Raw genomic sequence first — 27,431 nt, 5'->3', positions numbered from 1 at the left:
AATTCAGCAAGGACTCTGCTTGTTGGAAGCCTAAGATTTTAAGCTTTCCTTAAGCTGTTGGTAAAAAATCAAAGTAAAATGGATGGATGCGGGTTATATCTGTACCCAGGATAAAAATGACAAAAATATATTTTATTTCTCTGTATGCTTGTAAATTAGAGAGATTGCAATGTCAAAGTCTGACAAGAGCAGGCATGATGGGCAAGCTGGTAATATTTATTTTGTCCCATTATTTTTGTGTATTGGTCATCTGAACACCAAGAATGATGCAGATTGTATGAAGAATGAACTATCCTTTGACATACTTTCGAGCTGTGGGATTTCTCATCCATTGTGTTGGAGACTGACTCTTGTGTACAGAGGAACCTCGATTATCCGAATACCAATGATCTGAAAATCAGATTATCCGAAGGAGATCTCGAGGTCCCGATGGAAACATTACATCAAAGATGTGTTTCCAACAGTGATTGCGTCTTTTGTTTAGTCATTAAACAGGCACTGTCTCCAAATGAGTGTCTGCCTGCGTGCTCTCTCTCCCCACACTTTTCCTGGAGTTCTACACAGGGGTGTACCCTAAATCCCCCTTCCCCAGATAATCGCTCCAACATTGTCCTGTACAGGGCAAAGGTGGAACCTGTCAGAAATGTTGCAGTAATAGGTGTGTGTGCGTGTGTGTGTGTATATGTGTGTGTGTGTATATGGTCACGCTAGTTGGAGGCTTACCCCACAAAGGCAGCTGCTGCAGTCTTGTTGTTTGTGTACAGTCCAGCTGCCCCAGAGAGGGAGGGGGGGGGGGGGGGGGGGGAGGGGGAGGACAGGGCAGGTGTATGTATTTGGTTGGGGGTGGGGGGGGTGATACTGGACAGTGTTGGGGGTGGGGGGGCGATATTGGATGAGAATGGGGGTGGGAAGGCAGGTGTTGGAGGGGATTGGGGCGGGGACAGTATTGGACGGGGATGGGGGTGGGCAGGTGTTGGATGGGGTTGGGGGTGGGGAGTGGTATTGGACAGGGTTGGGGGTAGGGGGCAGGTGCTGGACGGGGTTGGGGGTGGAGGGGCGGTATTGGACGGGGTTGGGGGCGGGTGGGCGGTATTAGATTGGGATGGGGTGGGGCGGGTCCGTGTTGGGGTGGGGGTTCATGCGCTGTGTGCTGCTGCCACTTCCTGAATGGGGAGCAGACATTAAAAACTCCGAGCCCCAGTGGAAAGGCATTTAATCGATTAACCAAATAATCGATTATCCGAACGAGATAGTGCTTGCCCATTACGTTTGGATAATCAAGGTTCCCTGTACGTGGATTTTGATTGCTTACATGAAATACTTACAGGATGTCAGCAGTTCAGATGGAAACTGGACAGTATAGTGTGGGATCATATATCATAATGCTCAAAGATTCAGTGAAGTACTTTATAAGGACTACAGAATATGTAGCTGTTGAAATGAAGTTTATCAACAGGTTTGTAATTAGTTTCCTTGTGTTTTTGGGAACAACTATTACATTTTTGCAGTGAATGTTGAGCTGTGCCAAGTAGTCATAGCCACTGCATCACAGATAATCATTTTCCTTGATTGTGAATTGATTGAACACTTTTATAGAAACAAAAACAGAGATTACTGGAGAAAGTCAACAGGGTCTGGCACCACCTGTGGAGAGAGAAACAGAGTTAATGTTCTGAGTCTGCTATGACTGTTCTTCTACCACTGTTCCAAGGAGTGAACTCGAAATATTAACTTTGCTTCTGTCTCTGGACCTGCTGAGTTTCTCCAGGACCCTCTACTTTTCCTTTGTTATTGCCAGCATCTACGGTACTTTGCTTTATTTGAACATTTTCGTGGAACGTGATAGGATTGTTCTGCAGTACTAGGTGACTGGGTGGAACTTGGCAGGATGTGATTTGTACATTGCTTTCACAGTTTGTGATTGGCTAAAAATGTTGGTAGAATGTCCTTGATAAAACATAGTTCACTATAGGTGGAAAAAACAAAAACGTAGCAAAAGATTTTGTAATGTTACTGTAATACTAGCTAATATAATTAGGAAAAGAGAAAAATTCCCACATTTAAGAAAGAAGAAAATTGCTAATTAGATTTGATGGTCCCAATTTGGGCAGAAATACCACAGGAGAAATTTACCATTTTTTGTCTGAGGAAATAAAATGAAAATGCTTCGCCATGTTAATTTGTCACAGTGCTACCATAACTGTGGCATTACAACTCTAGTTCTGTTCAATTTTGTGAAAAGATCACATCTTAATTTAATGATTTAATGAATGGAGGGGTACTTACTGCAAGGCAGTGAGGGATCATATTTCAATATTGATCCCACAAAGTCCCATTGCCGGCTGTTCCAGGTGATGACATTTCCATCTTCACAGTCCAGTTGCAATATTGACAGATGTCCTTTTGCATGATCCCACAATCTGAACAAATACAAATCTCCAACAAATATCTTACGATCCAATCTCAACCGGTCAGCTCTTCGACTGTGCTTTCGACCAAGAACCAAGCTACCATTTTGGGCAAGGCTGTAAGCACTGTTCAGTGTTCTTGAAAGCACGTGTATTTTATTCAAGTATACATGTGCTTCACGAGTTTTTCCATCCCACGTTAAGCACACAGTGTGCCAATTACCTAAGGAAATATCTTTCTCTACATCAATCTGCTTATGAAACAACCAGATTATGGGTTTTCTGTTTTTTATCATGATGCCAAGTTCATGATGGGGTACAGAACGTGCACGTTTCATGTCTGTATTATAAGTAAATGCTACCATCCCATTTTTATTATTCTGCCTTAGCCTGATGTCTATGCAGAGTGTGAAACTACCAAGTGAAGGAATGTTTGCTCCAGGTGACAGCGTTCCATATTCATCTGGTGCATTAAGCTGGAAAACTGCTTTTTGACCTTTGAGCGAAGCGCATGTTCCTGAAGGAATGGGAAGATAAAGAAAACAAAATTAACAAGTGATCATCGCCATTGGAGTTTCAGATCAAAGAAGAAAGATTTTTGAATGCTCAACAGCCAAAAGTCAAAGAACAATTTCTATTTCATTTGAAAAAAATGCTGCTTCCGAATACCATTCTCATCTCTTGGTCTAGGTTGGTCTGCTGGGAAAGTGTGTGCACAATAGGAACTTAATTGTACCTTGCCTGTGATAACTTGTTGGTTGAAGACAAGTGTTTTGAAGTAAGTGCTCCGGGGAATAGACCAATGAATACTGTACTAGTGAGCAGGAGGTGATATACAATCGAATATGACGACCTTTTAAAATTAATTTAAAAGTTTATAGAATATAAAGAATGGGGGGGGCAGATGGGAAAAATCGAATCTGAAAGCGACAAAAGTTCGATGTGTTTCAACAACATTTGCGTAAGGTAGGGTCAGAGTTCATAGTGCTGTAGAGATGGAATAATGTATTGTGTGGTCATGGAGAGAATGTATAAGTATCCACTCTGGGTTAAAAAAAGTAATGCTGGTTTCTGACAGCCTCATTTAAAGCAGTGAGTGTATCATGGTTCAAAAATAACTGGCTCTTCCACTGTTGAATTACTGGAAACTTTGATTTGTCTGCATGACGATTTCACACAAATCTGTTAGTATAGGGACAGTTCAGTGACTGCTGTCTTTTCTCCATAAGTATTACCATTACTTACAAGGATGCATGGTTGAATGTTGGTGTCTGTGATAGAAGTTCCAAAATGGCTATAGTCAAGATCAGTACTTTTAACACAATTTAAACAACGTGGATTAAAATCTTCATTAAAATAATCGAAGGACGAATGAATACTGTAAACAGTTGTTTGCTAATAATACTGGCAGTATACCAATTACTTGCACTTAACTTCAGTTTACACCAAGTTGTGAAGTTTTCATTTTTGTTTTCAGTGATTTTCTGACTCAACTCATTATCAGAAGCTCACTGCAATATGGCACTTTGTTTGAGCAGGTGTATTTATTACAACTGACAGTGTTTACACTCAAACTCCAAATGCAGTGTCATGCAGGCATTAAGCCATTTAGAAGAAATGGGTTAATAATGACACAAAGACAAAGGTAGTGCCAGTGGATTACATAATAGAAAACTGTTACAGTCCTCTGTTCAAAGATGATTTATATTTACACAGCTTAATGCTTGATGTTGTGGGCACATCAAAATTTGAGCTCAATGGCAGTCACATTTTGGGTTCTCTTAGAGATCTGAAATAGTGTCCATGGCTTATTTGTGAGGTGAGCTGTGCCAGATACATAGTAATGAAGGCATTAATACGATTTCAATGAATGTTCCCTGAAGAATGCAAGGCAACAGATCAAGGCATGCTTCAGGGGCAAATGCTAATTTGATACCAGTGGTGCCCCTGTGCAGCTACGTTACTCATATATCCACTGTAGGTTGGTTAGCTCAGTTGGATGGTTGGCTAGTTTATGATACACAGTAACATCAACAATATGAGTTCAATTCCCACACCAGTTCAGGTTACCATAAATCTCCTGTCTTCTCAACCTGACCCTCGCCTTGGTGTCATGATTTTCAGATTAAACTTAGCATCAGTTTTTCTAATGAGAGAGTGGGAAAATGATGACTATGTTATCTTTAACGTGGAGGCCAATTCTATACACATTCATTTGTCATCTTCTTAGTTCTATTATTAATTTCCCAGATTCACTTTCTGTGTTCACTAAGTCAATTATTTTCCTTTTTATGGATCAAAATGCACCTTATCTGCTTTTATATTTGATCATTCACTTTCTCACATATTCTACTTTTTCTCCTCCTCCCATAAGCTTTTAGTCATTCCACACAGACTGCCCAGCAAAGACACAAATGAGTAAACAGCATAAAATTGATGCAAAAAAAAAATTGTTGGAGAAGCTCAGTATGTCTGGAGAAAAAGCAGAGCTAATGTTTTGAGTCCAATGACCCTTCGCCCAAATATACATTGAATGGATGTAAGTTCTTTGTATTTCATGGTCATGTACCCATTGTTAGAGTTATCTAATTTAGCTTCCACCAGAGTATTTTTCACTGCGTATTTAGAATGAAGCGTTGTTGCTAAATTTGCTGATAATGCAAAGATAGGTCGGAAAGCAATTGTAACGAGAGCAGATGTTTGTAAATCGAGTTAAGTAAGTTAAGATAGGCAGAAATTTTTTTTAGATTACATTACATCACAATGTGGAAACAGGCCCTTTGGCCCAACAAGTCCACACCGACCCGCCGAAGCGCAACCCACCCATACCCCTACATTTACCCCTTACCTAACACTACGGGCAATTTAGCATTGCCAATTGACCTGACCTGCACATCTTTGGACTGTGGGAGGAAACCGGAGCACCCGGAGGAAACCCACGCAGACACGGGGAGAATGTGCAAACTAAATTTGGCAAGTGGAATCCACATATCGACAGGAAGAATAGGAAAGCAACATTTTATTTAACTAGAGAGTGACAGTAAAATTGGGATATGGATGCTCTAGTTAATGAATCATAAGAAGTTAGTATGCTGGTGCAGCAAATGATTAGGAATGCAAATGTTGTTGTTTATTAAGACAGGACTGGAATGCAATAGTAGGAGTGTTTTGTTACAATTGCACAGGACGTTGGTGAGGCCACATCTGGAATGCTGTACACAGTTGCAGACTCCTCACTTAAGAAAGAATATAGTTGCATTAGAAGCAGCGCAGAGAAGGTTCATCTGACTAATCCTTGGGATAGAGGAATTAAGTTATGAAGAAAGAATGGACATTTAGAAAATGGAGAGGTGATCTCATTGAAACAAATAGAGTCTTGAGGAGAGTTGATGAGGTGGGTGCTGAAAGGGTTAATACCTTGTATGATAGACTAGGAAAAGGGGAAGCTGTTTGAAAAATGAGTGATCTCCCATTTAAGGTGGAGTTGCAAAGAAATTTTTTCTCTCAGAGGGTTGCTACTCTGGAATTTTCTTCCTCAGAGAGCAGTGGAGACTGTGTCATTAAGTATTTTTAAGGTTATGTTGGACAGATTTCTGACTGAAAATGGAGTCAAAGAGTACAGGGGCAGACAGGAGATCTACAATGAGATCAACCACTGAATGGCAGAGCCGTTCAAGGGGCTGATTGGCCTACATTTGGTCCTAATTTTAATGCTTTATATGTTCATACCTTTTCAAGTTTTCAAATTGAATGAGAATAGACCTGCTGAAAACACTTTCATACAGCTAATTGTGTGCATTGGGATGAACTTTCAGAACTTGTTACATGGAGGAAACTGTGGTTTTCCTTTTCTGTTTTGTAATTGTTTTGTACAACTACGACAACATGGCTGAGGTCATTGGACTCAAGTGCTGACAGACAAGTTGGAGTGAGCATCAACTACAGATTGTGTAAAGGGTGTGAATGGAAACACTCCTAAATTTTAACCAGGCAATACCTCAGCATTACGTTCGGCATAATCAATGATCACTTTCCTGGGATGGTGTTAATAGTCAGAGGAGTGGTCCTGACACATTTTATTTTTATTTTTAGCCCAGGCTGGCTGAAATCATAATCACACTGATGTCATTAACCTGTCTTTGGAACAGGTGCTTATTGCTTGACAGAGAGAATATGTGATGTCTATTAACAAACATTAGTGTTAACTGTCAGGTCAAACTGCAGCATCATTTGCTCTCAGACATGGCACTCAAAGAAAATTGACCTATTAAAACTTACTTCCTTAGAACACAAATATGAAACAATACTGTCCTTTACAGCGATAATACAATGTGGCTCAGCAAGTCAATCCAGTGCACACCCATGAGAGTGTCAGGCGTAGTTCTGTAACATAACCACTATCAGACAGATACATGGAATAATCATCCAGTGCAGCACATAGGAAATTTAAATCCAATTGATTAAAGAGATCACACAAAAAAAACCGGCTGGTGCCGATGAAACTTCCAGATTGTTATGAAAAAAATAAACTTTTTCACTGATGTTCCCGAAGGAAGGAAATTTTACCTGGTCTGGCTAAGGAAATCAATTGATTGTTTGAGTCTCTGTAAAAGGCAATAATAAAACTGGATGGACATAGTCAGCATAGAATGTAGAACAGATTAGAGAGGTGCTGGAAAAGCACAGCAGGTCAGGCAGCATCCGAGGAGCAAGACAATCGACGTTTTGGGCAAAAACCCTTCATCAGGAATGAAGGCACGGAGCTTCTGGAATGGAGAGAAGTTCCTGATGAAGGACTTTTGCCTGAAATGTCAATTTTCCTGTTCCTTGGATGCTGCCTGACCTGCTGTGCTTTTCCAGCACTACTCTAATCTAGACGCTGATCTCCAGCATCTGTAATCCTCACTTTTGCCACAGAACATAGAACAGAACAGTACAGTACAGGCCCTTCAGCCCTCAATGTTGCGCTGACATTTTGCCCTACTATAAGATCAGACTAACCGACATACTCTTCATATTACTGTCATCGACGTGCCTATCCAAGAATCGCTTAAATGTCTCGAATGAATCTGACTCTACTACCACAGCTGGCAGTGCATTCTACGCACCCAACCTCTGGGTAATGAACTGACCTCTGACATTTCCCCTAAAGATTCCTCCAAACACCTTAAAAGTAAGCCCTCCTGTGATAGCCATTTCCACCATGGGAATATGTTTCTGACTATTCACTCTATCTATGCCTCTCATCAGCTTGTACACCTCTGTCAAGTCATCTCTCATTCTTCTTCACTCAAATGAGAAAAGCCTCAACCTTTCTTCATTAGACATGCCCTCCAGTCCAGGCAGCATCCTGGTAAATCTCCTCTGCACCATCTCTAAAGCTTCCACATCTTTCTTATAATGAGGTGAACACAATATTCCAAGAAATATCAACATAAATGTTGGAAAAGTCAAAGGCACATCCAGAAGTGTCAACTCTTTTAATGAGAGGGTGGATAGGCTCAAGTTGTTTTCTTTGGAGGAGAGAAGGCTAAGAGACATCTGATTGTGGGGTATGTGATGATGACAGGCATGGATAGAAAGCAGCTGTTCCCCTGACTTGAAGGGTCAATATGAGGGAGCAGAATCTTAAAGTGAAGGCAGAAAGTTTAGAGGGGATTTGAGGAAAAAAAAACATTTCACCCAGAGGGTGGTGTGAATCTGGAATGCAGGGTAGTTGTGGCAGAAAACCTCTCAATCTTTAAAAGGTAAGTGGATGAGCACTTGAAATATCATTACATTCAAGTCTTTGGGCCAAGTGTTGGAAACAGAAGTGTAGATAGGTCAGCTAAAACCTGATAGAGTCAATGAGCTAAAGGGTCTCTTCCCTGCTTTATGACTCTATGTCTTTAAACCTGCAGAGTCCTCCTCAATACCATCTTGGGGCTTGTGTCAATGTCGAGGGTTGTCCCAGACAGTAGTTAAACATTGTTATATTCTAGTCATAGACATAGATATGTTTGTGGAATAACACATTTTGGTTAATGTTCCAAAGTCCTTTATTATTGTTTCTGAGCATGTCCTCTGCCACCAACAAAACAGACTCAGAGATAGTGGCATAGTAGTATACCATCAAATGATAAAGATTTGGTATATCACAGACTGACCCTGAAAGTCCTCAATGTTGAATATGAACCATAGAATCCCTCAGTGCAGAAAAATACCATTCAGCCCATTGAGTCTGAACCGAATGTACGATGACCATCTAACCCAGATTCAGCTCCCCCAACTATCCCCATAACCGTACATTTTCCAGGGCTGATCCACCCTCCCTGCATACTATGGGCAATTTAGCATGGCCAATCCACCTAAGTCACACATCTTTGGACTGCGGGAGGAAACCCATACATTCACAGGGAGGACGTGCAAACTCTACACAGACAGACAATCACACAAGGCTGGAGTCGAACCCAGATTCCCTGACACTGAGAGGCAGCAGTACTAACCACAATGCAATGGTCAGTCCTCTGAGTAAGAGGGGAGCAGTTCAGGCAGCATCCAACGAGCAGCGAAATCAACGTTTCGGGCAAAAGCCCTTCATCAGGAATAAAGGCAGTGAGCCTGAAGCATGGAGAGATAAGCTAGAGGAGGGTGGGGGTGGGGAGAGAGTAGTATAGAGTACAATGGGTGAGTGGGGGAGGAGATGAAGGTGATAGGTCAGGGAGGGGAGGGTGGAGTGGATAGGTGGAAAAGGAGCTAGGCAGGTCGGACAAGTCTGGACAAGTCATGGGGACAGTGCTGAACTGGAAGTTTGAAACTAGGATGAGGTGGGGGAAGGGGAAATGAGGAAGCTGTTGAAGTCCACATTGATGCCCTGGGGTTGAAGTGTTCCGAGGCAGAAGATGAGGCGTTCTTCCTCCAGGCGTCTGGTGGTGAGGGAGCGGCGGTGAAGGAGGCCCAGGACCTCCATGTCCTCGGCAGAGTGGGAGGGGGAGTTGAAATGATGGGCCACGGGGCGGTTTGGTTGATTGGTGCGGGTGTCTCGGAGATGTTCCCTAAAGCGCTCTGCTAGGAGGCGCCCAGTCGCCCCAATGTAGAGGAGACCATACCAGGAGCAACGGATACAATAAATGATATTAGTGGATGTGCAGGTAAAACTTTGATGGATGTGGAAGGCTCCTTTAGGGCCATGGATAGAGGTGAGGGAGGAGGTGTGGGCACAGGTTTTACAGTTCCTGCGGTGGCAGGGCAAAGTGGCAGAAGGGGAGGGTGGGTCGTAGGGAGGTGTGGACCAGACAAGGTAGTCATGGAGGGAACGGTCTTTGCAGAAGGCGGAAAGGGGTGGGGAGGGAAATATATCCCTGTAGATGGGGTCTTTTTGGAGGTGGCAGAAATGTCAGCTGATGATTTGGTTTATGCGAAGGTTTGTAGGGTGGAAGCTGAGCACCAGGGGCGTTCTGTCCTTGTTACGGTTGGAGGGGTGGGGTCTGAGGGCAGAGGTGCGGGATGTGGATGAGATGCGTTGGAGGGCATCTTTAACCACGTGGGAAGGGAAATTGCGGGCTCTAAAGAAGGAGGCCATCTGGTGTGTTCTATGGTGGAACTGGTCCTCCTGGCAGCAGATACGGCGGAGGCGGAGAAATTGGGAATATGGGATGGCATTTTTGCAAGCGATAGGGTGGGAAGAGGTGTAATCCAGGTAGCTGTGGGAGTCGGTGGGTTTGTAAAAAATGTCAGTGTCAAGTCGGTCGTCACTAATGGAGATGGAGAGGTCCAGGAAGGGGAGGGAGGTGTCAGAGATGGTCCAGGTGAATTTAAGGTCAGGGTGGAATGTGTTGGTGAAGTTGATGAATTGCTCAACCTCCTCGCGGGAGCACGAGGTGGCGCCAATGCAGTCATCAATGTAGCGGAGGAAGAGGTGGGGAGTGGTGCCGGTGTAATTACGGAAGATCAACTGTTCTACATAGCCAACAAAGAGACAGGTATAGCTGGGGCCCATACGTGTGCCCATGGCTACCCCTTTGGTCTGGAGGAAATGGGAGGATTCAAAGGAGAAATTGTTAAGGGTGAGAACCAGTTCGGCCAAACGAATGAGCGTGTTGGTGGAAGGGTACTGTTGGGGACGTCTGGAGAGGAAAAAACGGAGGGCTTGGAGGCTGTGCTCTTCCAGCACCACTAATCCAGAATTTGGTTTCCAGCATCTGCAGTTATTGTTTTTACCTCTGAGTAAGAGGGGCAAGGATACTTCACACTGCAGGAGTGAGGAGAGAGGAGAGAGAGAGGAAAGAGAGAGGAGAGAGAAAGGGGAGAGAGTTTCTGCCTTTGCTGTTTTTGAATTCATGTATCGCTGGACATCGAAGTGCATCTGGGAAAATTAACAAACAGTGAATTTCACAACTAATCTTGGAGGATCCGATTTGGGCGAAGTTCACAACACAGAATCAGATAAGTTAATTGTTGTTTTAAGTTAATTGTCTGTCCAAGAGAAAGGCTGTCTTAGTGAGTACAGTGCATTCTATCTTGATTATATGCTTTTGGAGATAAGTCTCTTGATTAAACTTAAAATATAAGCCATAGCTCTTAATTTAACCTGGGGCAGTGTTTTGTAGAGGAATAAGACGGTGTTATTTTCTGGGTCTGTAGATTGTGAAGGAGCAAAAATGGCCTTTGCAGTGATATGTACTTCATGTCAGATATGGGAGTTTAAAGAGAGTTTAAGGGTTATTGCGGATTATATCTGCCGTCAATGCTGTTGGATGCGAATCTTACCAGATCTAGTGGATCGGTTGGAGAGACAGATAGAAGCGATGAGGAATTTGCAACAGCAACAGTATGTGATGGATGGCAGTTATAGGAAGGGGGGACAATCTCAGATACAGTCACATAGATGGGTTAACTTCAGGAAAGGTAAGAGAGGTGGCAGCTAGTGCAGGAGTCTTTTGTGGATATACCCATTTCAAACAGGTATGCTGTTTTGGAAAATGTAGGGGGTGATGGATTCTCAGGGGAACGTAGCATGAACAGCCAAGTTTCTGGTATTGAGACTGGCTCTAATGCAACGAGGGTACGTCGGCTTCCAAGAGATCAATTGTGTTAGGGGATTCTGTTGTCCGAGGTACAGACAGACGTTTCTATGGCCAGCAGAGAAAAAGCAGAATGGTGTGTTGTTTCCCTGGTGCCAGGATCAAGGATGTCTCCGAGAGGGTGCAGAATGTTCTCACGGGGGAGAGGGACCAGCAGGAGGTCATTGCCCACATTGGAACCAACAACATAGGAAGGGAAAAGGTTGAGATTCTGAAGGGAGGTTACAGAGAGTTAGGCAGAAATTTAAAAAGGAGGTCCTCAAGGGTAGTAATATCTGGATTACTCCCAGTGCTACGAGCTAATGAGGGCAGGAATAGGAGGATAAAGCAGATGAATGCATGGCTGAGGAGCTGGTGTATGGGAGAAGGATTCACATTTTTGGATCATTGGAATTTCTTTTGGGTAGAAGCGACCTGTACAAGAGGGATGGATTGAAGGTAACTAATATACTGGCAGGGAAATTTGCTGGAACCGCTTGGGAGGATTTAAACTAGTAAGGTGGGAGTGGTGGTGATGGTGGTGGGACCCAGGGAGATAGTGAGGAAAGAGATCAATCTGAGACTGGTACAGTTGAGAACAGAAGTGAGCCAAACAGTCAGGGCAGGCAGGGACAAGGTAGGACTAATAAATTAAACTGCATTTACTTCAATGCAAGGGGCCTAACAGGAAAGGCAGATGAACTCAGGGCATGGTTAGGAACATGGGACTGGGATATCATAGCAATTACAGAAACATGGCTCAGGGATGGGCAGGACTGGCAGCTTAATGTTCCAGGATACAAATGCTACAGGAAGGATAGAAAGGGAGGCAAGATTCTGTTGGCCAACCATCACGCTCCCTCAGTTCCACTGTGATGAAGCTCTTTCAGGAGAATTATCGATAGGAGCAAAGCATTGAAATTACACGGCATGGGAAATCTTAACATTCATCAAAAAGACTGTATCGGTTATGCTACTATTGAATGAAATAACTGAGACTTAGCTATCAGATTGAATATGGCCCACGGTAAAAGGAACAGTAAGTGGGAAAATGCATGTAACTTTAACGTCACCAATCCACTTGTCACAGATTTTATTTTCATTGCTGGATCATGGGTGTTGCTGGCTGGGTCAGCTTGTGTTGCTCATCCCTATTTGCCCATGATAAAGGTGGTAGGTGAACTGTATTCTTGAACAGCTGCAGTCCATTTGGTTGTAGGAAAATCCACGATACTATTAGGGAGGGAGTTTCAGTACTTTGATTCATTGACCCTGAAGGAACGGAGATATATTTCCCAGTCGGGATAGCAATTGGCTTGAGGTGGAACTTGCAGATGGTATTGTTCCCATATATCTACCACCCTTGCCCTTCGAGATGACAGCGGTTGTGGATTTGGAAGATGCCAACTCAGGAGTCTTGTTGAATTTCTGCAGTAATCTTGCAGATAAGGATTGAGAATAGAGGGAGTGCCAGTTGAGAGGGCTGCTTAGTCCTGGATGGTACTAACCTATTTCAGTGTTGCTGGAGCTGCACCCAACATGGAACGTCGGGAGTATTTCATCACACTCAAGCTTTATCCCAAAGTAGATTACAAACAAACTTTTAGGGTCAGGATGTGAGGTACTTGCAGGATTCCTAGCCTTAGGCCTGCTCTTACACCACAGGATTTGTATGGCAAGTCCAGTTCAGTTGCTGGTCAATGTAGGGTTCAGTGATGATAATGTCATTGAATATCAAGGGACAATGGTTAGATTCGGATTTATTTTTTATAGAGTTTTTTTTATAGAATCTCTACAGTGTGGGAATAGGCCCTTCAGCCCAACAAGTCCACATTGAACCTCGAAGAGTAACCCACCCAGACACCTTTCCCTAACCTATTACTCGACATTTACCTTGATGGAGATGGTCGTTGTCTGGCATTTGTCTGGTATGAATGTAACTTGCCATTTGTCAGCCCAAGCCCAGATATTGTCTAGGTCTTGTTGCATTTGGACATAGACTACTTCAGTATCTGAGGAATCATGAAAGGGTGCTGAAAATGTTGTGCAATTATTAGCAAACATCCCCACTTCTGACCTTATGATAGAAGAAGGTTATTGATGAAGCAGCTGAAGATGGTTGCACCTAGGACACTACCCTGAGGAACTCCTGTGGAGATGTCCCAGAGCTCAGATGACTGACCTCCATCAACCACAACCATCTTCCTACGTGCCAGGTATGACTCCATCTGGAGGAGGGATTTCAGCCAAACCCCATTGACACTGGTTTTGCGAATGCTCTTTAATACCATACTTGCTCAAATATGGCTTTGACATGAAGAGCAATCACATTCTTCTCACTACTGGGATTCGGCTCTTTTGTCCTGTTTGAACCAGGGCTGCAATGAGATTAGGAAGTGAGATGTCATGGCAGAACCCATACCAGACATCAGTAAGCAGGTTATTTCTAAGCAACTGCTGCTTAATTGCACTATTGATGACACCTTCCATCACTTTACAAATTGAGTGTACATCATAGAGACAATAATTAGCCAGGTAATTTGATGTGCTTTTTAGATTAGATTAGATTACTTACAGTGTGGAAACAGGCCCTTCAGCCCAACAAGTCCACACCGACCCTCTGAAGAGCAACCCACCCAGACCCATTCCCCTAAGTCTAGGAGAAAGTGAGGACTGCAGATGCTGGAGATCAGAGCTGAAAATGTGTTGCTGGAAAAGCACAGCAGGTTAGGCAGCATCCAAGGAACAGGAGAATCGACATTCTTCAGGGCTCATGCCCGAAACATCAATTCTCCTGCTCCTTGGATGCTGCCTGACCTGCTGCGCTTTTCCAGCAACACATTTTCAGCTGATTCCTGAAGAAGGGCTCATGCCCGAAACGTCAATTCTCCTGCTTCTTGGATGCTGCCTGACCTGCTGCACTTTTCCAGCAACACATTTTCAGCCCTAACTCTAGGGGCAATTTAGCATGGCCAGTTTGCCTAGTCTGCACATCTTTCGACTGTGGGAGGAAACCAGAGCACCCAGAGGAAACCCACGCAGAGAATGTGCAAACACCACACAAATAGTTGCCTGAGTCGGGAATTGAACCTGGGTCTCTGGTGCTGTGAGGCAGCAGTGCTAACCACTGTGCCACCGTGCCGCCCAGTTTTGTGTTCAAGACTTAGTTGGATTGTTGTGTAGATGTCAATGTTATTTCTGTACTGTAACAGCTTGGTTAGGGTCACTGAACAAATGTGCTCCACTTGTTTTTTTAGAATCTCTACAGTGTGGAAGCAGGCCATTTGGCCCAACAAGTCCACAACAACCCTCCGAAAAGCATTCCACCTAGACCCTCCTTCTACCCCATCTCTGTAACCTGCATCTCCACACACATCCCTGAACACACATGTAATTTTCGCATGGTCAATCCACCTAACCTGCACACCTTTGGACTGTGGGAAAAAAACTGCAGCACCCGGGGGAAACCCACACAGATACACGGAGAATGTGAAAACTCCACACCGGCATTTGCCTGAGGGTGGAATCAAATCCGGTTCCCTGGCGCTGAGAAGGCAGCAGGGCTAACCACTGAGCCAGCGTGGTGCCCGTGTTCTGGAGACAAGTCTTCAGTATTATTGCCTGACTGTTGTTAGGGGCCCAAAGTCTTTGCTGTATGCAATACCTCTAGTCATTCCTTAATATTACAGGGAGCGAATCAAATTGGTTGAAGACTGGCATCATAGATATTGCGAGCCTCTGGATGGATCCAAGATAGATCCATTCAGCCCTCTTGGCTGAAGACTTTTGCAAAGGCTTCATCCTTATCTTTTGTACTGATGTGCTGCACTCCTCCATCAGTAATAACCTTCCTCCTCCAGTGAGTGGTTTAGTTCTTCACTTCCATTTGTGTCAGATGTGGCAAGATCTGATCCGTTGGTTGTGGTATCACTTAATCATGTCTATCACTCACTATTTACGCTGGTGGCACACAAGTTGCCCTGTAAGTCAGCTGTCCATGACAATATCAGTAAGAATGACCAGCAGACAGCCTTGTTGGAGGTAAAGTCTCCATTGTGTTGTGTAGCACCACCACCATTTTATTTTCAATTGGTTCTGAAGAGATTAAATATTTCAAATCTGGACATCTTTAAACTATTGCTGACCATCAGCAAGACCAGAATTATATTCTATCATGACCTCTTATCTCATGGCCTGGCAAATTTCTCACAGTTGTTTCCATCAAGTTGCAGAGAGCAATTCTGATTAAGTGGAGCTTGAAGAAGAGGTATCCAGGAACAGCATCATCCATGTCGCAAAATAATGCACCATCTTGTGCAACTGCGACATGGAGCTACACATGTTCCAGAAAGTGGCAACTGTTGATGATGGAGCAAAGGAGTTCCATAGGTCAAAGCTCTGCAATTACGTCATATCCATTCAAGACTTTTCATGAACAATTAAACAAATAATTATAGAAGACTCCACAAATATTCCTATCCTCAGTGGGAGGGGAGTCCAGCAAGTTGATACAAAAGATGAGGCTGATGCATTTGCAATTCAGCCAGAAGAGGCAAACAAATTATTCTTCCCAGTCTCCTTACCATCACAATGCCTTGGATCAGCCAATTTGATTTTGTTCAATGACTCTAAGAGGTAGCTGAAAGCATTGGATATCAGCCAAGGCTGTAGAGCGCCCCCACTCTCTCCAAAAAAGCCCACTCCCCCACCCCTTCTCCTGGCCATAGAACTGAAGGCTTCTATTTTAGAAGATTATGGGAAAAAGTAGAAGTAGGCTATTGAGTTGGATGATCAGCCGTGATCACAATGAATAATACAGCAGGCTTGAGGGGCCAAATGGCCTACTCCTGCACCTATTTTCTATGTTTCTGCCTTTCTAGAAATATCTGTGCCCCTAGCCAAGCTATTCCATTACAGCTATAGCACTGGCATCTATCCCACCATTTATCCACTCGTCTACCCTCAAACTTCAGCAACGTGTTGGAAGGTACTACCGACAATATTATCAAATAGTACTCATAGAAAAATTGCTCGCCAATGCTCAGTTTGGATTCTAGCAGGAACTCAAATTTAGTTTGGCACTTCATTATAGCTTTGGTCCAAATTCAGACATAGCAGCTGAATTCAAAAGATGAGGTGAGAGTGACAGTCCTTGGATTTATGGAAATATTTGACCAAGTGTGGCATCTAGAGCCCTAATAAAATCAAAGTCGATGGAAATCAGGGAAAGTTCTCCAATGACAGTGTTCCACCTGACGCAATGGAAAATGGTTGCGATTTTTTGTGGGCTGATTATCTGATTTCCCTCAGGATACAGGAGTAGGAGTTCCTTACACCAGTCTCACTATCAGGCCTAACCTAACTATTTTGCTGCTTCAATGAGCTTCCCTTCTTCCCAAAATCAAGCGTATAGTGGGACCCCGATTTACAAACATTGGACTTTTGAATGCTTGTACTTACGAATGCAATCTCATACAGGGTGTAGTTTTAAAGGTTAAACATGCATATGTTTCCTGAACTCAGAAACACTGCTTTATATCATCCTGCATTGTGTTCTGACTTGCACCCTAATCGGTTTATGAACAGATTTAACAATAGAACCTGTTCACAATCAAGGGACTGCCTGTACAGTGTTCGATATGATTCACACATCCTCAGATACTGAAAGAAGTCAATGCCAACATGCAGCAAGAGCAGGGAATATGCAATCATGTGCTGATAAATGACAACTAACATTTGTGCCACTACTGCCAGACAATGACCATTTCCAACAAGAGAATCTAACTATCTTTTCTTGATATCCAATAGCAGGACCATCGCCAAGAACCCAACATCAATATCCCAGGTGCCCACATTGCCAAGAAACTTCACTGAACTGCATACATAAATACAGTGTCCACTGGGTGGGTATACTGCTTTGAGTAAATTAGTTTCTGCATTTCCAAAGCCTGTTTGCAAAGCACAATTCAGGAGTATGATGGAATGCTCTCTACTTGCTGGAGCTCCAGCAACACAAGAAGTTCAGGACCATTTAGCAAAAAGTAGCCTGCTAGATCCATCACTTTAAACAATTCCTTCCTCCATCATTAACACACAGAAGCAGTGGTGTGTACCATGTTGCCAAGCATTCTTCAAAAGCACCTTCCAAACACGTGTCCTCTACAACCAAGAAAACAAAGTCGCTGGTGCATTGGAAGACAGTCATCTCAAGTTCCTGAGCATGGGCAGAATTATATCAGCCTCCCGGTGGATATGGAATGGAGGCTGGAGGCCTGGAAGTCACAGAAGGATGAATCCCTGCTGCTGGGGATAGTTCCCAGCAAAAGATCTAGTGAGTAGGAAAAGGAACAAAGTGCAGAATATCCTTTCTAGGTTCACATAAACACTAAGCTTCTGTCCTGCTCTTTTCCACACCACCCCAGTTATAGGAACTTCCACCCTCTTCCGTTGGACTGAAGACCCAAACGCTTGAACACATATGAACAGATTCAAGAGCAGCTTCTTCCTTGCTGTTATCAGACTTTTGAACAGACCTCTCAAATGTTCACACTGATCTCTCTCTCAACACTTTCTCTGCAGCTGTAGCACTGTATTCTGCATTCTGTTCTGCTACCCTGATGCACTTTGTATGGTATACTCTGCCTGTATAGTGTAAAACATCACTTTTCACTATATCTCGATATAATAAATCAATGCATACAAATCTCCCCTGGTGCCAGCAGGGGGCTTGGGATCTAGGTTCATGTGTATGCAGTTGATCTTTGCTCTTATGTTGCCCACCTTGATCCTTGTTCAGATAGCTCACGTTAAATGGGGGCAATTTTAACTCCCACCACCTCAGAGAAACCTTCTCCTTGCTGCTGAAGCATTTACTGCCATACATCCACCCTGTGAAACTTATTTTACCCTGTTTTTCTCCTTGGCTGTCAAGGTGAACATCTGAGTACAACTAGTACATATAGGGGAATGGGTCTGGGTGGGTTGCTCTTTGGAGGGTCGGTGTGGACTTGTTGGGCTAAAGGGCCTGTTTCCACACTGTAGGGAATGTAATCTAACCTAATCTAAAACTATCTCCTTGTAAACATTCTCACATTAGAGACTATCAATTGAGAATTCCATCATGTACACCCTGTTCAATAAAACAATTCTGAGCTCAATTTGACTCCCAAAAGTGGCTCCAAACATTGGTTTCTCTGATAACTGGTTAATTCACCTCAGTCCACCATTGATGGTCAGTCTTCAGTCACCATAGCCTTATCTATCAAAACGCATCTGAAACTTCAACTTTACCTCACTGCTTCCTTCCTCCTGCATTCAACAACCTGCTTCAGTTCAGTCACTCACACATTTTATCCCATAAAACAAAGCAGTAAAGGATAGGACTAATCCTTGCGTGTTTTATAAACACTTTCTTTATAGAGGCACAAATTATAAACATGCACCTACTAACCCAATAACCCCAATTTTAATACTTTCCTCTTTATGTGTAACACCATCACTTGCATACAATTAAACATGATTAATTTAAAACTAACATGTTATGCTTCACCTCTAATTCATCCATCTGTTCTCTCATTCTCACTTGGTGACCATCTAATTCTCCTTACTGTACAGCGTTCTGTGGTGTTCTAAATATGAAGAGAAGCATATTATGCACATTACTATCTATCCTCAGTAAACTTACTGAGCCAATGTATGCTGAATGGGCACAGTTTCAACTTTTAAATGTTTCCATTTCTACATTCACCTCAAGAGTAAATGAAATTCAATCAATTATGGCCATGTCAGCTAACAAACAGGTCTCCCTTAGAACTGTCATTGTTTCTTCATCTTGGAATAAGTCTATTGCACTGCCAGTTAGGGCCAGTTGAAGATAGTGGGTTCAGAGGTCAATTTCAAAGCTGTCTGTTTGACAGGACACATTCAATAAAAATAGCGCAATTTAACTGAGGTAAAGATTAGTACTAACGCATAATCTTTGATTCTTACCTTGGTGTACAGTGACAAGAAGTAAGAGAAGAGCTGTGGAGGTAATTTGAACCTTAGAATACATCCAGCTGTCTGAGCTGCAATGTGGTGTTCCACAGGGAATCATTCTAGAAAAAAAAGCAAAATCAATTAAAATTAGAACATACTTAGGGCAACAAATGTTTTCTGCTGCATAAAACGAGCAAACAACAGCGTGTAATCTATGAGGTACTTTGATATTGATAAAACACTTCACGGACATCTAATCAAGACAGGAGACACTATGCAAAATATGGGCAAAGAAATTAACTTTCAGGCAAACCTTAAAGCAGATGGAGAAATGAAGAGGTAGACCCATTAATCAAGGGCATCCAGAGCATGGTATTCTGGCAGCTGAATTCGCAGCTATCAATGATGCAAAGTGAGCAAATTATATGTCAAGTGACTGGAGTTGAAGCACAGGGAAGGAAAGGGGGTACTTAATTTCAAAATGATGCTGAATATCTATGGGCACTACCAATCTCATTGACTTAAGATACAGTGTATTGTTGATTGATGTCTGCAATCCTGGTTTATAAGTTATTGGTTTGTTTGTGCTAATAGAACAATCACAGTAATATTGTTCATGTTTCATATATTTACTCATGAAGTAACAGATCGGACTTCTGAATATTAGATACCATGTTTAGGTAAAAACATTACGATAAACTATATTAGCAACAGACATAAGCCATTCAGTCTCTCAAATGTATTCCCTTCTTCAATTAGGTTGTGGTTGATCGGTATCTTGGTTCCAACTACCTGCCTTGGTTTTACAGCCCTGAACATTCTCACCGAACAAAAACTTCTCAAATTCTGTGTTGAAATGTTACGCTGCAATGGTTTCCAATGTCATGAAAAATAAGATCAAGTTAATACCAAAAGAATTACTTTAGCTATCAAAGGGGATTAATCACCTCAAGGGTTTTGTTTCAAAGAAATATTGTTTAAGGCACTGAAGCACACAGTGTGCACATTATTGATTTTAGTAGTGGTACCACAATGTCGCTGATCAAGGCTGCATGCCCTTGTAACTAAAATGCATTTCAGAACTGTTGATCTTAGTAACAAGATCTTCTCGGGATCAATGCAAATGAAGGTGATCTTATAATGATTTTACTTCAAAGTAGGACAGCACAAAACCCATTTCTGTCCATTTTGAAATCCCAACTAGACTCCTATTGTGGCTGTTATTTCTTATTGAAAGGACCTGACTGTTCTTCAGCATCTTTTCAAATCAGTAAAAAAATCTCAATGGCAGTCAGTTCCATTTGCAATTGAAAATATTCCCAGTTTCCCATTTCCCACCATAGCAGCAAGATCAAACAGCTTATCTCATATTCACATAACTGCACAAATGTTGTACTGGCACTACCAATAAACTAACAACTGCAGAGGAAAATTTGAGAGAAGTAGACTAGGGATTTCAGGATATAATCCAGGCAACGTATTCCTCAGGAGTATATTTTCTTCACAGACTCTAACCTTTGGTCTGAAAATATAAACTTATTTTGGATACGCTTTAATTAAAAAATAATCCTACAAAATCACTACTCCTCGTAATTAATGAGGTAACTAGCGATGTTGGGATTGTTCTCCTGAGAGAAGGAGACTGCTCAAGTGATATTTAATAGAGGTTTTCAAAATCATGAAAGGCTTTGTTACAGTACATTCAAAGAAACTATTTGCACTGGCAAGTGTGTCAGTCAAATAATAGATTTACGATAGTTGGCAAAAGAAGCAAAGGAACATCTGAGGAGGAATTCTGTTGTGCCAGAAATTGTTACAAGCTGGAATACTCTGCCTGAAAAGTCATGGAATCTAATTCAATAGCAACTTTCAAGAGGGAATTGGAAATATACTGGAAAAGGAAAACTTTCCAGAACAGTGGAGTAAAAGCAGGGGAGAGACTAATTCATTGGATTCTCATTCTGACTAGTAAGGGTCTATGTTTACAGCTAAAACTTTGGGTCACACGAAAAGGCAGAGACAGAGATAGGTTGTATATACTTATCACAATTTGTTTCTGAAATGAAATAATTGTCAGCTTAGTGACATGGGCAGCACAGTGGCTAGCATTGATGCCGCACAGTGCCAGGAAGCTGGGGTCGATTTGGCCCTCCAGCAACTGTCTGCATGGAGTTTGCATGTTCTCCCCATGTCTGTTTAGGTTTGCGCTGGATGCTTCAGTTTCCTCCCACAGTACAAAGATGTGCAAGTTGGGTGGACTGGACATGCTAAATTACCCATATTGATTAGGCATGTGTAGGTTAGGTATCATGATTTGGAGATGCCAGTGTTGGACTGGGGTGTACAAAGTTAAAAATCACACAACACCAGGTTATAGTCCAACAGGTTTAATTGGAAGCACTAGCTTTCAGAGCGACGCTCCTTCATCATTGTGATATGTGCAATCTCCTTGGAAATCCTCTCCACTTTAAGCTGGCAGTTAGTGGTTCGCTCCGAAAGCTAGTGTGTTTCCAATTAAACCTGTTGGACTATAACCTGGTGTTGTGTGATTTTTAACTAGGTTAGGTGTGTTAGCCATGGGAAATGCAGGGTTACAGGGATAGGGTAAGAGGATCGGTCTGGTTGAGATGCTGTTCAGAGGGTTGGTGAGGGTTCATTATGTCGAATGGCCTGTTTCCATGCTGAAAGAATACTAGATATGATTTCAACAAAGATCTAAAGTCCTTTTGGATTGGCTCTTTGACACAAAATTTGTCTGTGACCTACAATCCTGTCTTCCATACAACCCCTCCCCATCCATAACCAAACCAAAGTATTTAGTAGATTACATTATAAACAAAAGTTATAAACAAAACAACACAAATGACTTTGTCTTACTTCAAAAATCTCAATTGTTTTGTTACTGTGAGTAGTTTTGAGACCACATTTAAATTAAGGTTCTCAAAGTATACTTACAAAGAAGTTTCAGCATTAATAATTTCAAATGGGTTTTGCTATAACTTGCTCAATTAGGAACATTTGTTGTACAAGCAAATCATTTTCATTGCATTTAAAATGGAGGAGGTGTCTATTAATTGAATGTTATAATTGGGATTCATTACAATTTACAGTTTCTCTTTCAAGAACAATGTATAATGACATTAAGTAGCATAAAGCATGTCCTTTGTGTTTCAGGATAGCACAGGTTGAGTTGCGTTGTGTCATCCTCCATGTGATAAATGATGAATGCCTGCCTACACCCTCATAAGAAGTACTTCATTGGCTCTAATGGTTTGGAAAGTCCTGAAGTTCTGAAAGCTGCTACATAAATGCAACTCTTTCTTTCCTTCCATTATCTGGTTACAGCCCTGGACCCGGTGGTGGATCTAATTTGAATCTTCATTCCAATGTCATCCAAGGATCTCCATATAATTCAGTGCTTCTAGCAGCCCAATCTCTTTGATGTAACATGGTCCAACAAATTGTGCAGCGCTGAGATGAAGATAAATCAAGAGATGGTTTTATCATTGCCATTGGTTGTGTAGCCCAGCCACAACCAAACAGTTGCAGTACTGGTATTGCAGATCTATGTGGGCTTATGCCGACATCAGGAAAACCGGCGACTAAAGATATTAAAGGTGTGAAGATAGCTTTTTCTTTGGACTACTGATGCTATGTAATCTGCCCTGCATTACAAATGAGACATATTCCAATCATCGGGACTCCTAATTCATTCATGTAATACAAAAGATTCTTCTACAACATAAAAACATTTGGATTAGGATTAGAAAGACCTTGTTTTCATGTTGTGCCATTTACACCCTCCAATCACCTCAGAAGAACCTCACCATCAATGAACGGCAAGCAAAGTGAGATCACAGTTGTCCTATAAACACCACATAGAATGAATTTAAAAAGAGAGGTGCTTCTCAGGATTCTAGATGAACAATCCTCTCTTGCCCAGAACCACCAGGAAGCAACTAGATGTGTTATTCATTTCATTGATTCTGTGACATCTTACTGTATGCACCTTGTGTTTAATTCATAAAGAGCACTACATAATTAGTTGTTTACAAACTGTTTTGAAATTCAGTTTGTATTGTTGATACAAAGCTGATATGAAGTGATTGCAATTAAACCTTAAGCTCTGAAATTCCCTGCCTCACCCTCAACCTCTCTAACCTCCTTTCAGGTGCTCCTTAAAATCTGTTTGACCAAGAGTTTTAATGTTTGCTCTCACTTTGTCAAGACTTGATTTGATTTGATTCATTGCTGTCACTTGAACAGAGGTAAAGTAACAAATGTTGCCTTATGTGCTATACGGGCAAGTCGAACTATACAAGTGTGTCAGGGTAACAGAATAGAGTTCAGGATACAGTGTAACAGCTGCAGAGAGAGATCAACATTAACATTAAAGAGATCCACTCAAAAGTCTGATAACAGTGGGGAAGAAGCTGTTCTTGAATCTGTCCATACATGTATTTAAACTTTTATATGTCTGCCCAATGGAAGAGAGTAGAAGAGAGAGCATTACTGGGTGGCAGGGGTCGTTGATTATGTTGGTGCTTCCCTGAGGCAGCAAAAAGTATAGATTGAGTCAATGAATGGAAGGTTGGTTTGTGTGATGGTCTGGGCTGTGTTCACGATTCTCTGTAGTTTCTTGCAGTCTTGGGCAGAGCAGTTGCCAAACCACATGGTGTATCTATAAAAATTTGAGAGTCCTTATGCACACGCCAAATTTCCTTAGCCTCTTGAGGAAGCAGAGGAGTTGTTATTTCTTGATCATGGTCTTCATGTGAGTGGATCTGGACAGATCATTGGTGATTCTCAATTTTTCTGTGGGACATCTAGTTTTGGTCAAAGATGTTATTCAAATCTACCTTGTTACTGTTGGCTCACAATTACCATTCAACTTCTCCTGGTTAGATCAAGTGACCCAACACCATGCAGTAAAACAGAGTGGGAATTTTACATGTTTCACATAGCAGGGTCAAATCAGATTTTGGAACTATATTTCAGGTGGAGTCTAAATTTTCTCTGCATGATTGCTGCTGCTTCTCCAGTTACAGAAGACACAGACCTTTGGAAAGGTGACTGGGTGTTGGATAGACGCCAATCCAGCTGGTTTCCTTGCAATGTGCTCCCAGCTCCACTGAAATTAACCAACAGAGGAAATTCCCTGAGCGGTTTAGTGTGCAGGGTAAGAAGGTCACTTACTCACTAAAGGTACACACCTTTTGGAAAACCATTTTTAAAAAAAGTATTTCAATTTAACTGGCAGCAGGGGTCTGCGAACACCAGTGTAAAGTTGCTCTGCCAGAACAGAAGAAGACGGTCACTGAAGAACAGCAGGATGAGCACATCACAGCATCATTCCCAACTCGAATCAATGAGAGTCTCTCCGTTGTCTCCATCCACTTCCGTGATAAGGCAACTATCGAGATTTTAACAATTTCACGATCGAATTACTTTTAAAGAGATACAATGTCTCCACCTTACTAGGAGCATGACTGGTCAATAACTGATATGAATGAACAGTCTGCACGGAGAAAGTGGGAAAAAAAAACTCTTATATGGGAAATGTTTAGTTGGAAGATGATCTGAACAATCCCTGTCTCTTGTTTGTACCCTTCTGGTTGTGACTAAGTGTGTTTCTGTGTGGAATCACTTGTATCCAAGTGTGTGCACGTGCCCCCAGCCATGTTCTGTGTTTTGGGTGTGAGTGTATATGTGCCTGTGTATGTGTGTTTGTGGCGGTGTCCAGCGTTTTTGTATGTGTGTGTGTGTGTGTGTGTGGTGGTGGTGGTGTGGGAGGGCAGTGTCCTGTGTTTTGAGTGTGTGTGTGCGTGTGGTGGTGGCGGTGGGGGGCAGTGTCCTGTGTTTTGAGTGTGTGTGTGTGTGTGTGTGTGTGTGTGTGTGTGTGCGCGCGCGTGTGTGTGGTGGTGGCAGGGGGAGGAGGGGGGGCAGTGACTTGTGTTTTGAGTGTGTGTGCGTGTGTGTGTGGTGGTGGTGGGGGGGAGGGGGGCAGTGTCCTGTGTTTTGAGTGTATGTGTAGAAACAGACCTTTCGGTCAAACTCGTCCTTGCCGATCAGATATCCTAAATTAATCTAATCCCATTTGCCAGCACTTGGCCCATATCCCTCCAAACCCTTCCTATTCATATATCCATCCAAATGCCTCTTAAATGTTGCAATTGTACCAGCCTCCACCACATCCTCTGGCAGCTCATTCCATACACGTACCACCCTCTGTGTGAAAAAGTTCCCCCTTAGGTCTCTTTTATATCTTTCCCCTAAACCGATGCCCTCTAGTTCTGGACTCCCTGACCCCAGGGGAAAAAACTTTGCCTATTTACCCTATCCATGCCCCTCATAATTTTGTAAACCTCTATAAGGTCACCCCTCAGCCTCCAACGCTCCAGAGAAAACAGTCCCAGCCTGTTCAGCCTCTCCATATAGCTCAAATCTTCCAACCCTGGCAACATCCTTGTAAATCTTTTCTGCACCCTTTCAAGTGTATATATATTTGGTTTATATATATATATATATATATATATATAGTATATATATACACACATACTCACATACATACACACAATCAGTTCTGAAAAAGCCATACCAGACTCGTTATGCTACTTCTGTACCACCACAGATGCTGCCAGACCTCCAGCTTCTCCAGCATTCTGTGTTTGTGTCGGATTTCTAACACCTGCAGCATTTTGCTTTCATTCGAGTGTCTAATTCAATGGCATTTCGCTTCTCGGGCCTGCCGGTGTGTATGTGTGTGCGTGTATATATACGTATATATGGTTATGTCCGGCTGTGTCTGTATTCTTGGTTATGCCGTGTGTGTATGGGTGTATATGGCTGTGCGAGAGATTCTAGCTGTGTCCAAGTTTGGGTATATATGGTCAGTGTGTGTCTGTATCCGTGAGTATGTATGTGCCCGAGTCTACCTGGCTATGGGAGACAGTGAGGACAGCAGATGCTGGAGATCAGATTTGAGAGAGTGCTGCTGGAAAAGCACAGCTGGTCAGGTAGCATCCGTGGACGAGGAGAATCGACATTTCGGACCGGAGCCCTTCATCCAGGTTTCTTGATCGATTTTCCTGTTCCTCGGATGCTGCTTTACCTGACAGTGCCGAGTGTGTCATTGTGCTCCTGGCCGTGCTGTCCAGTGTGTGTCTGTCTGGATCTGGGTGTATGCATGTGTCTGTGTACTGGCCATGTCCAGTACCTCTGTGTATAAAAACGTACAAACCAGTTTGGCATTACCATTTGCTCTGAGACAAACAAGAAGTAATGTTGGCAAGTGCGAGCCTCCGAGTGAACTACAACGGGGGTGGGGGCAGATCCAACGATGGGATATTACTTAGGGTTCTCCTCAGCAACCCTCTCTCCCGCAATTCCACCCCTCCAGCCCTGGCATACTGTCCTTACCTTATCGTTCTGGGATCTTTGAAGTTGAAGATTCATTCTTTTATTGAGAGGAGTCTTCGGGATTCATCCCCTTCCGTTTGTCTTGGGAGAAGTGATGGGTATCGGGTTGAGGCTTTATCCTGGAGCTGGACAATGTGGAGAGCAATAAAACGTCCACCCCCCCCCCCCCCCAGATCTAATCTGTTCAGAACCAATATTTCTCCGTTTCTTTTTTTAAGAGGGGGGTTTCCTGGTCTAGAGATAATAGCTTGTGGTCACATGCACAGGGGGAGTTTCATTGGATCCGCGGTGAGGAATTTCTCTCTCTCTTTCTCTCTGTGTTCAGCAGCAGTTTGAGGTCCCCTGTCTTTGCCAATTAACCCGCAGTTCGAGCAGCTCTCTGCGGAGCGTCCTGTTTTGACCGACAGTGGATGAGATTCCCCAGCCCACGATTGAGACGGACACGGCGCTTGGTCCCAAACTCAGGAGATGCTCCACATTCCAGCCTCTCGCCGGAGTTTCGGGAAGAGTTCCTGCTTATCAGACGTGCAACAGTTTGAGCCCCGCCCGCTGACAAACTGCAGCTGCACCAGCGTGAGAACAAGAC

At 42.8% G+C, this 27,431-nt stretch overlaps 1 protein-coding gene across 18 annotated transcripts in view; it reads right to left on the bottom strand.

Annotated features, from left to right (window-relative positions):
- Window positions 1-27,211, bottom strand: part of LOC140485969 (uncharacterized) — a 208,805-nt gene extending 181,594 nt beyond the window's left edge. For all 18 annotated transcript variants that reach the window (XM_072584407.1, XM_072584420.1, XM_072584413.1 and 15 more), the window contains exons 1-3: window positions 26,846-27,211; window positions 19,439-19,545; window positions 2,287-2,925 (exon numbers count right to left, since the gene is read on the bottom strand). In XM_072584407.1, coding sequence (XP_072440508.1) covers window positions 2,287-2,925; window positions 19,439-19,544 — 745 coding nt within the window. In that variant the 5' untranslated portion in view covers window position 19,545; window positions 26,846-27,211. The remainder of the gene's footprint in view (window positions 1-2,286; window positions 2,926-19,438; window positions 19,546-26,845) is intronic.
- Between the last annotated feature and the right edge of the window lie 220 nt (window positions 27,212-27,431).

This window comes from Chiloscyllium punctatum, chromosome 15 (assembly GCF_047496795.1).
Source record: "Chiloscyllium punctatum isolate Juve2018m chromosome 15, sChiPun1.3, whole genome shotgun sequence".
NCBI classification, from domain to species: domain Eukaryota; kingdom Metazoa; phylum Chordata; class Chondrichthyes; order Orectolobiformes; family Hemiscylliidae; genus Chiloscyllium; species Chiloscyllium punctatum.
This window is presented reverse-complemented; position numbering and strand designations above follow the sequence as displayed.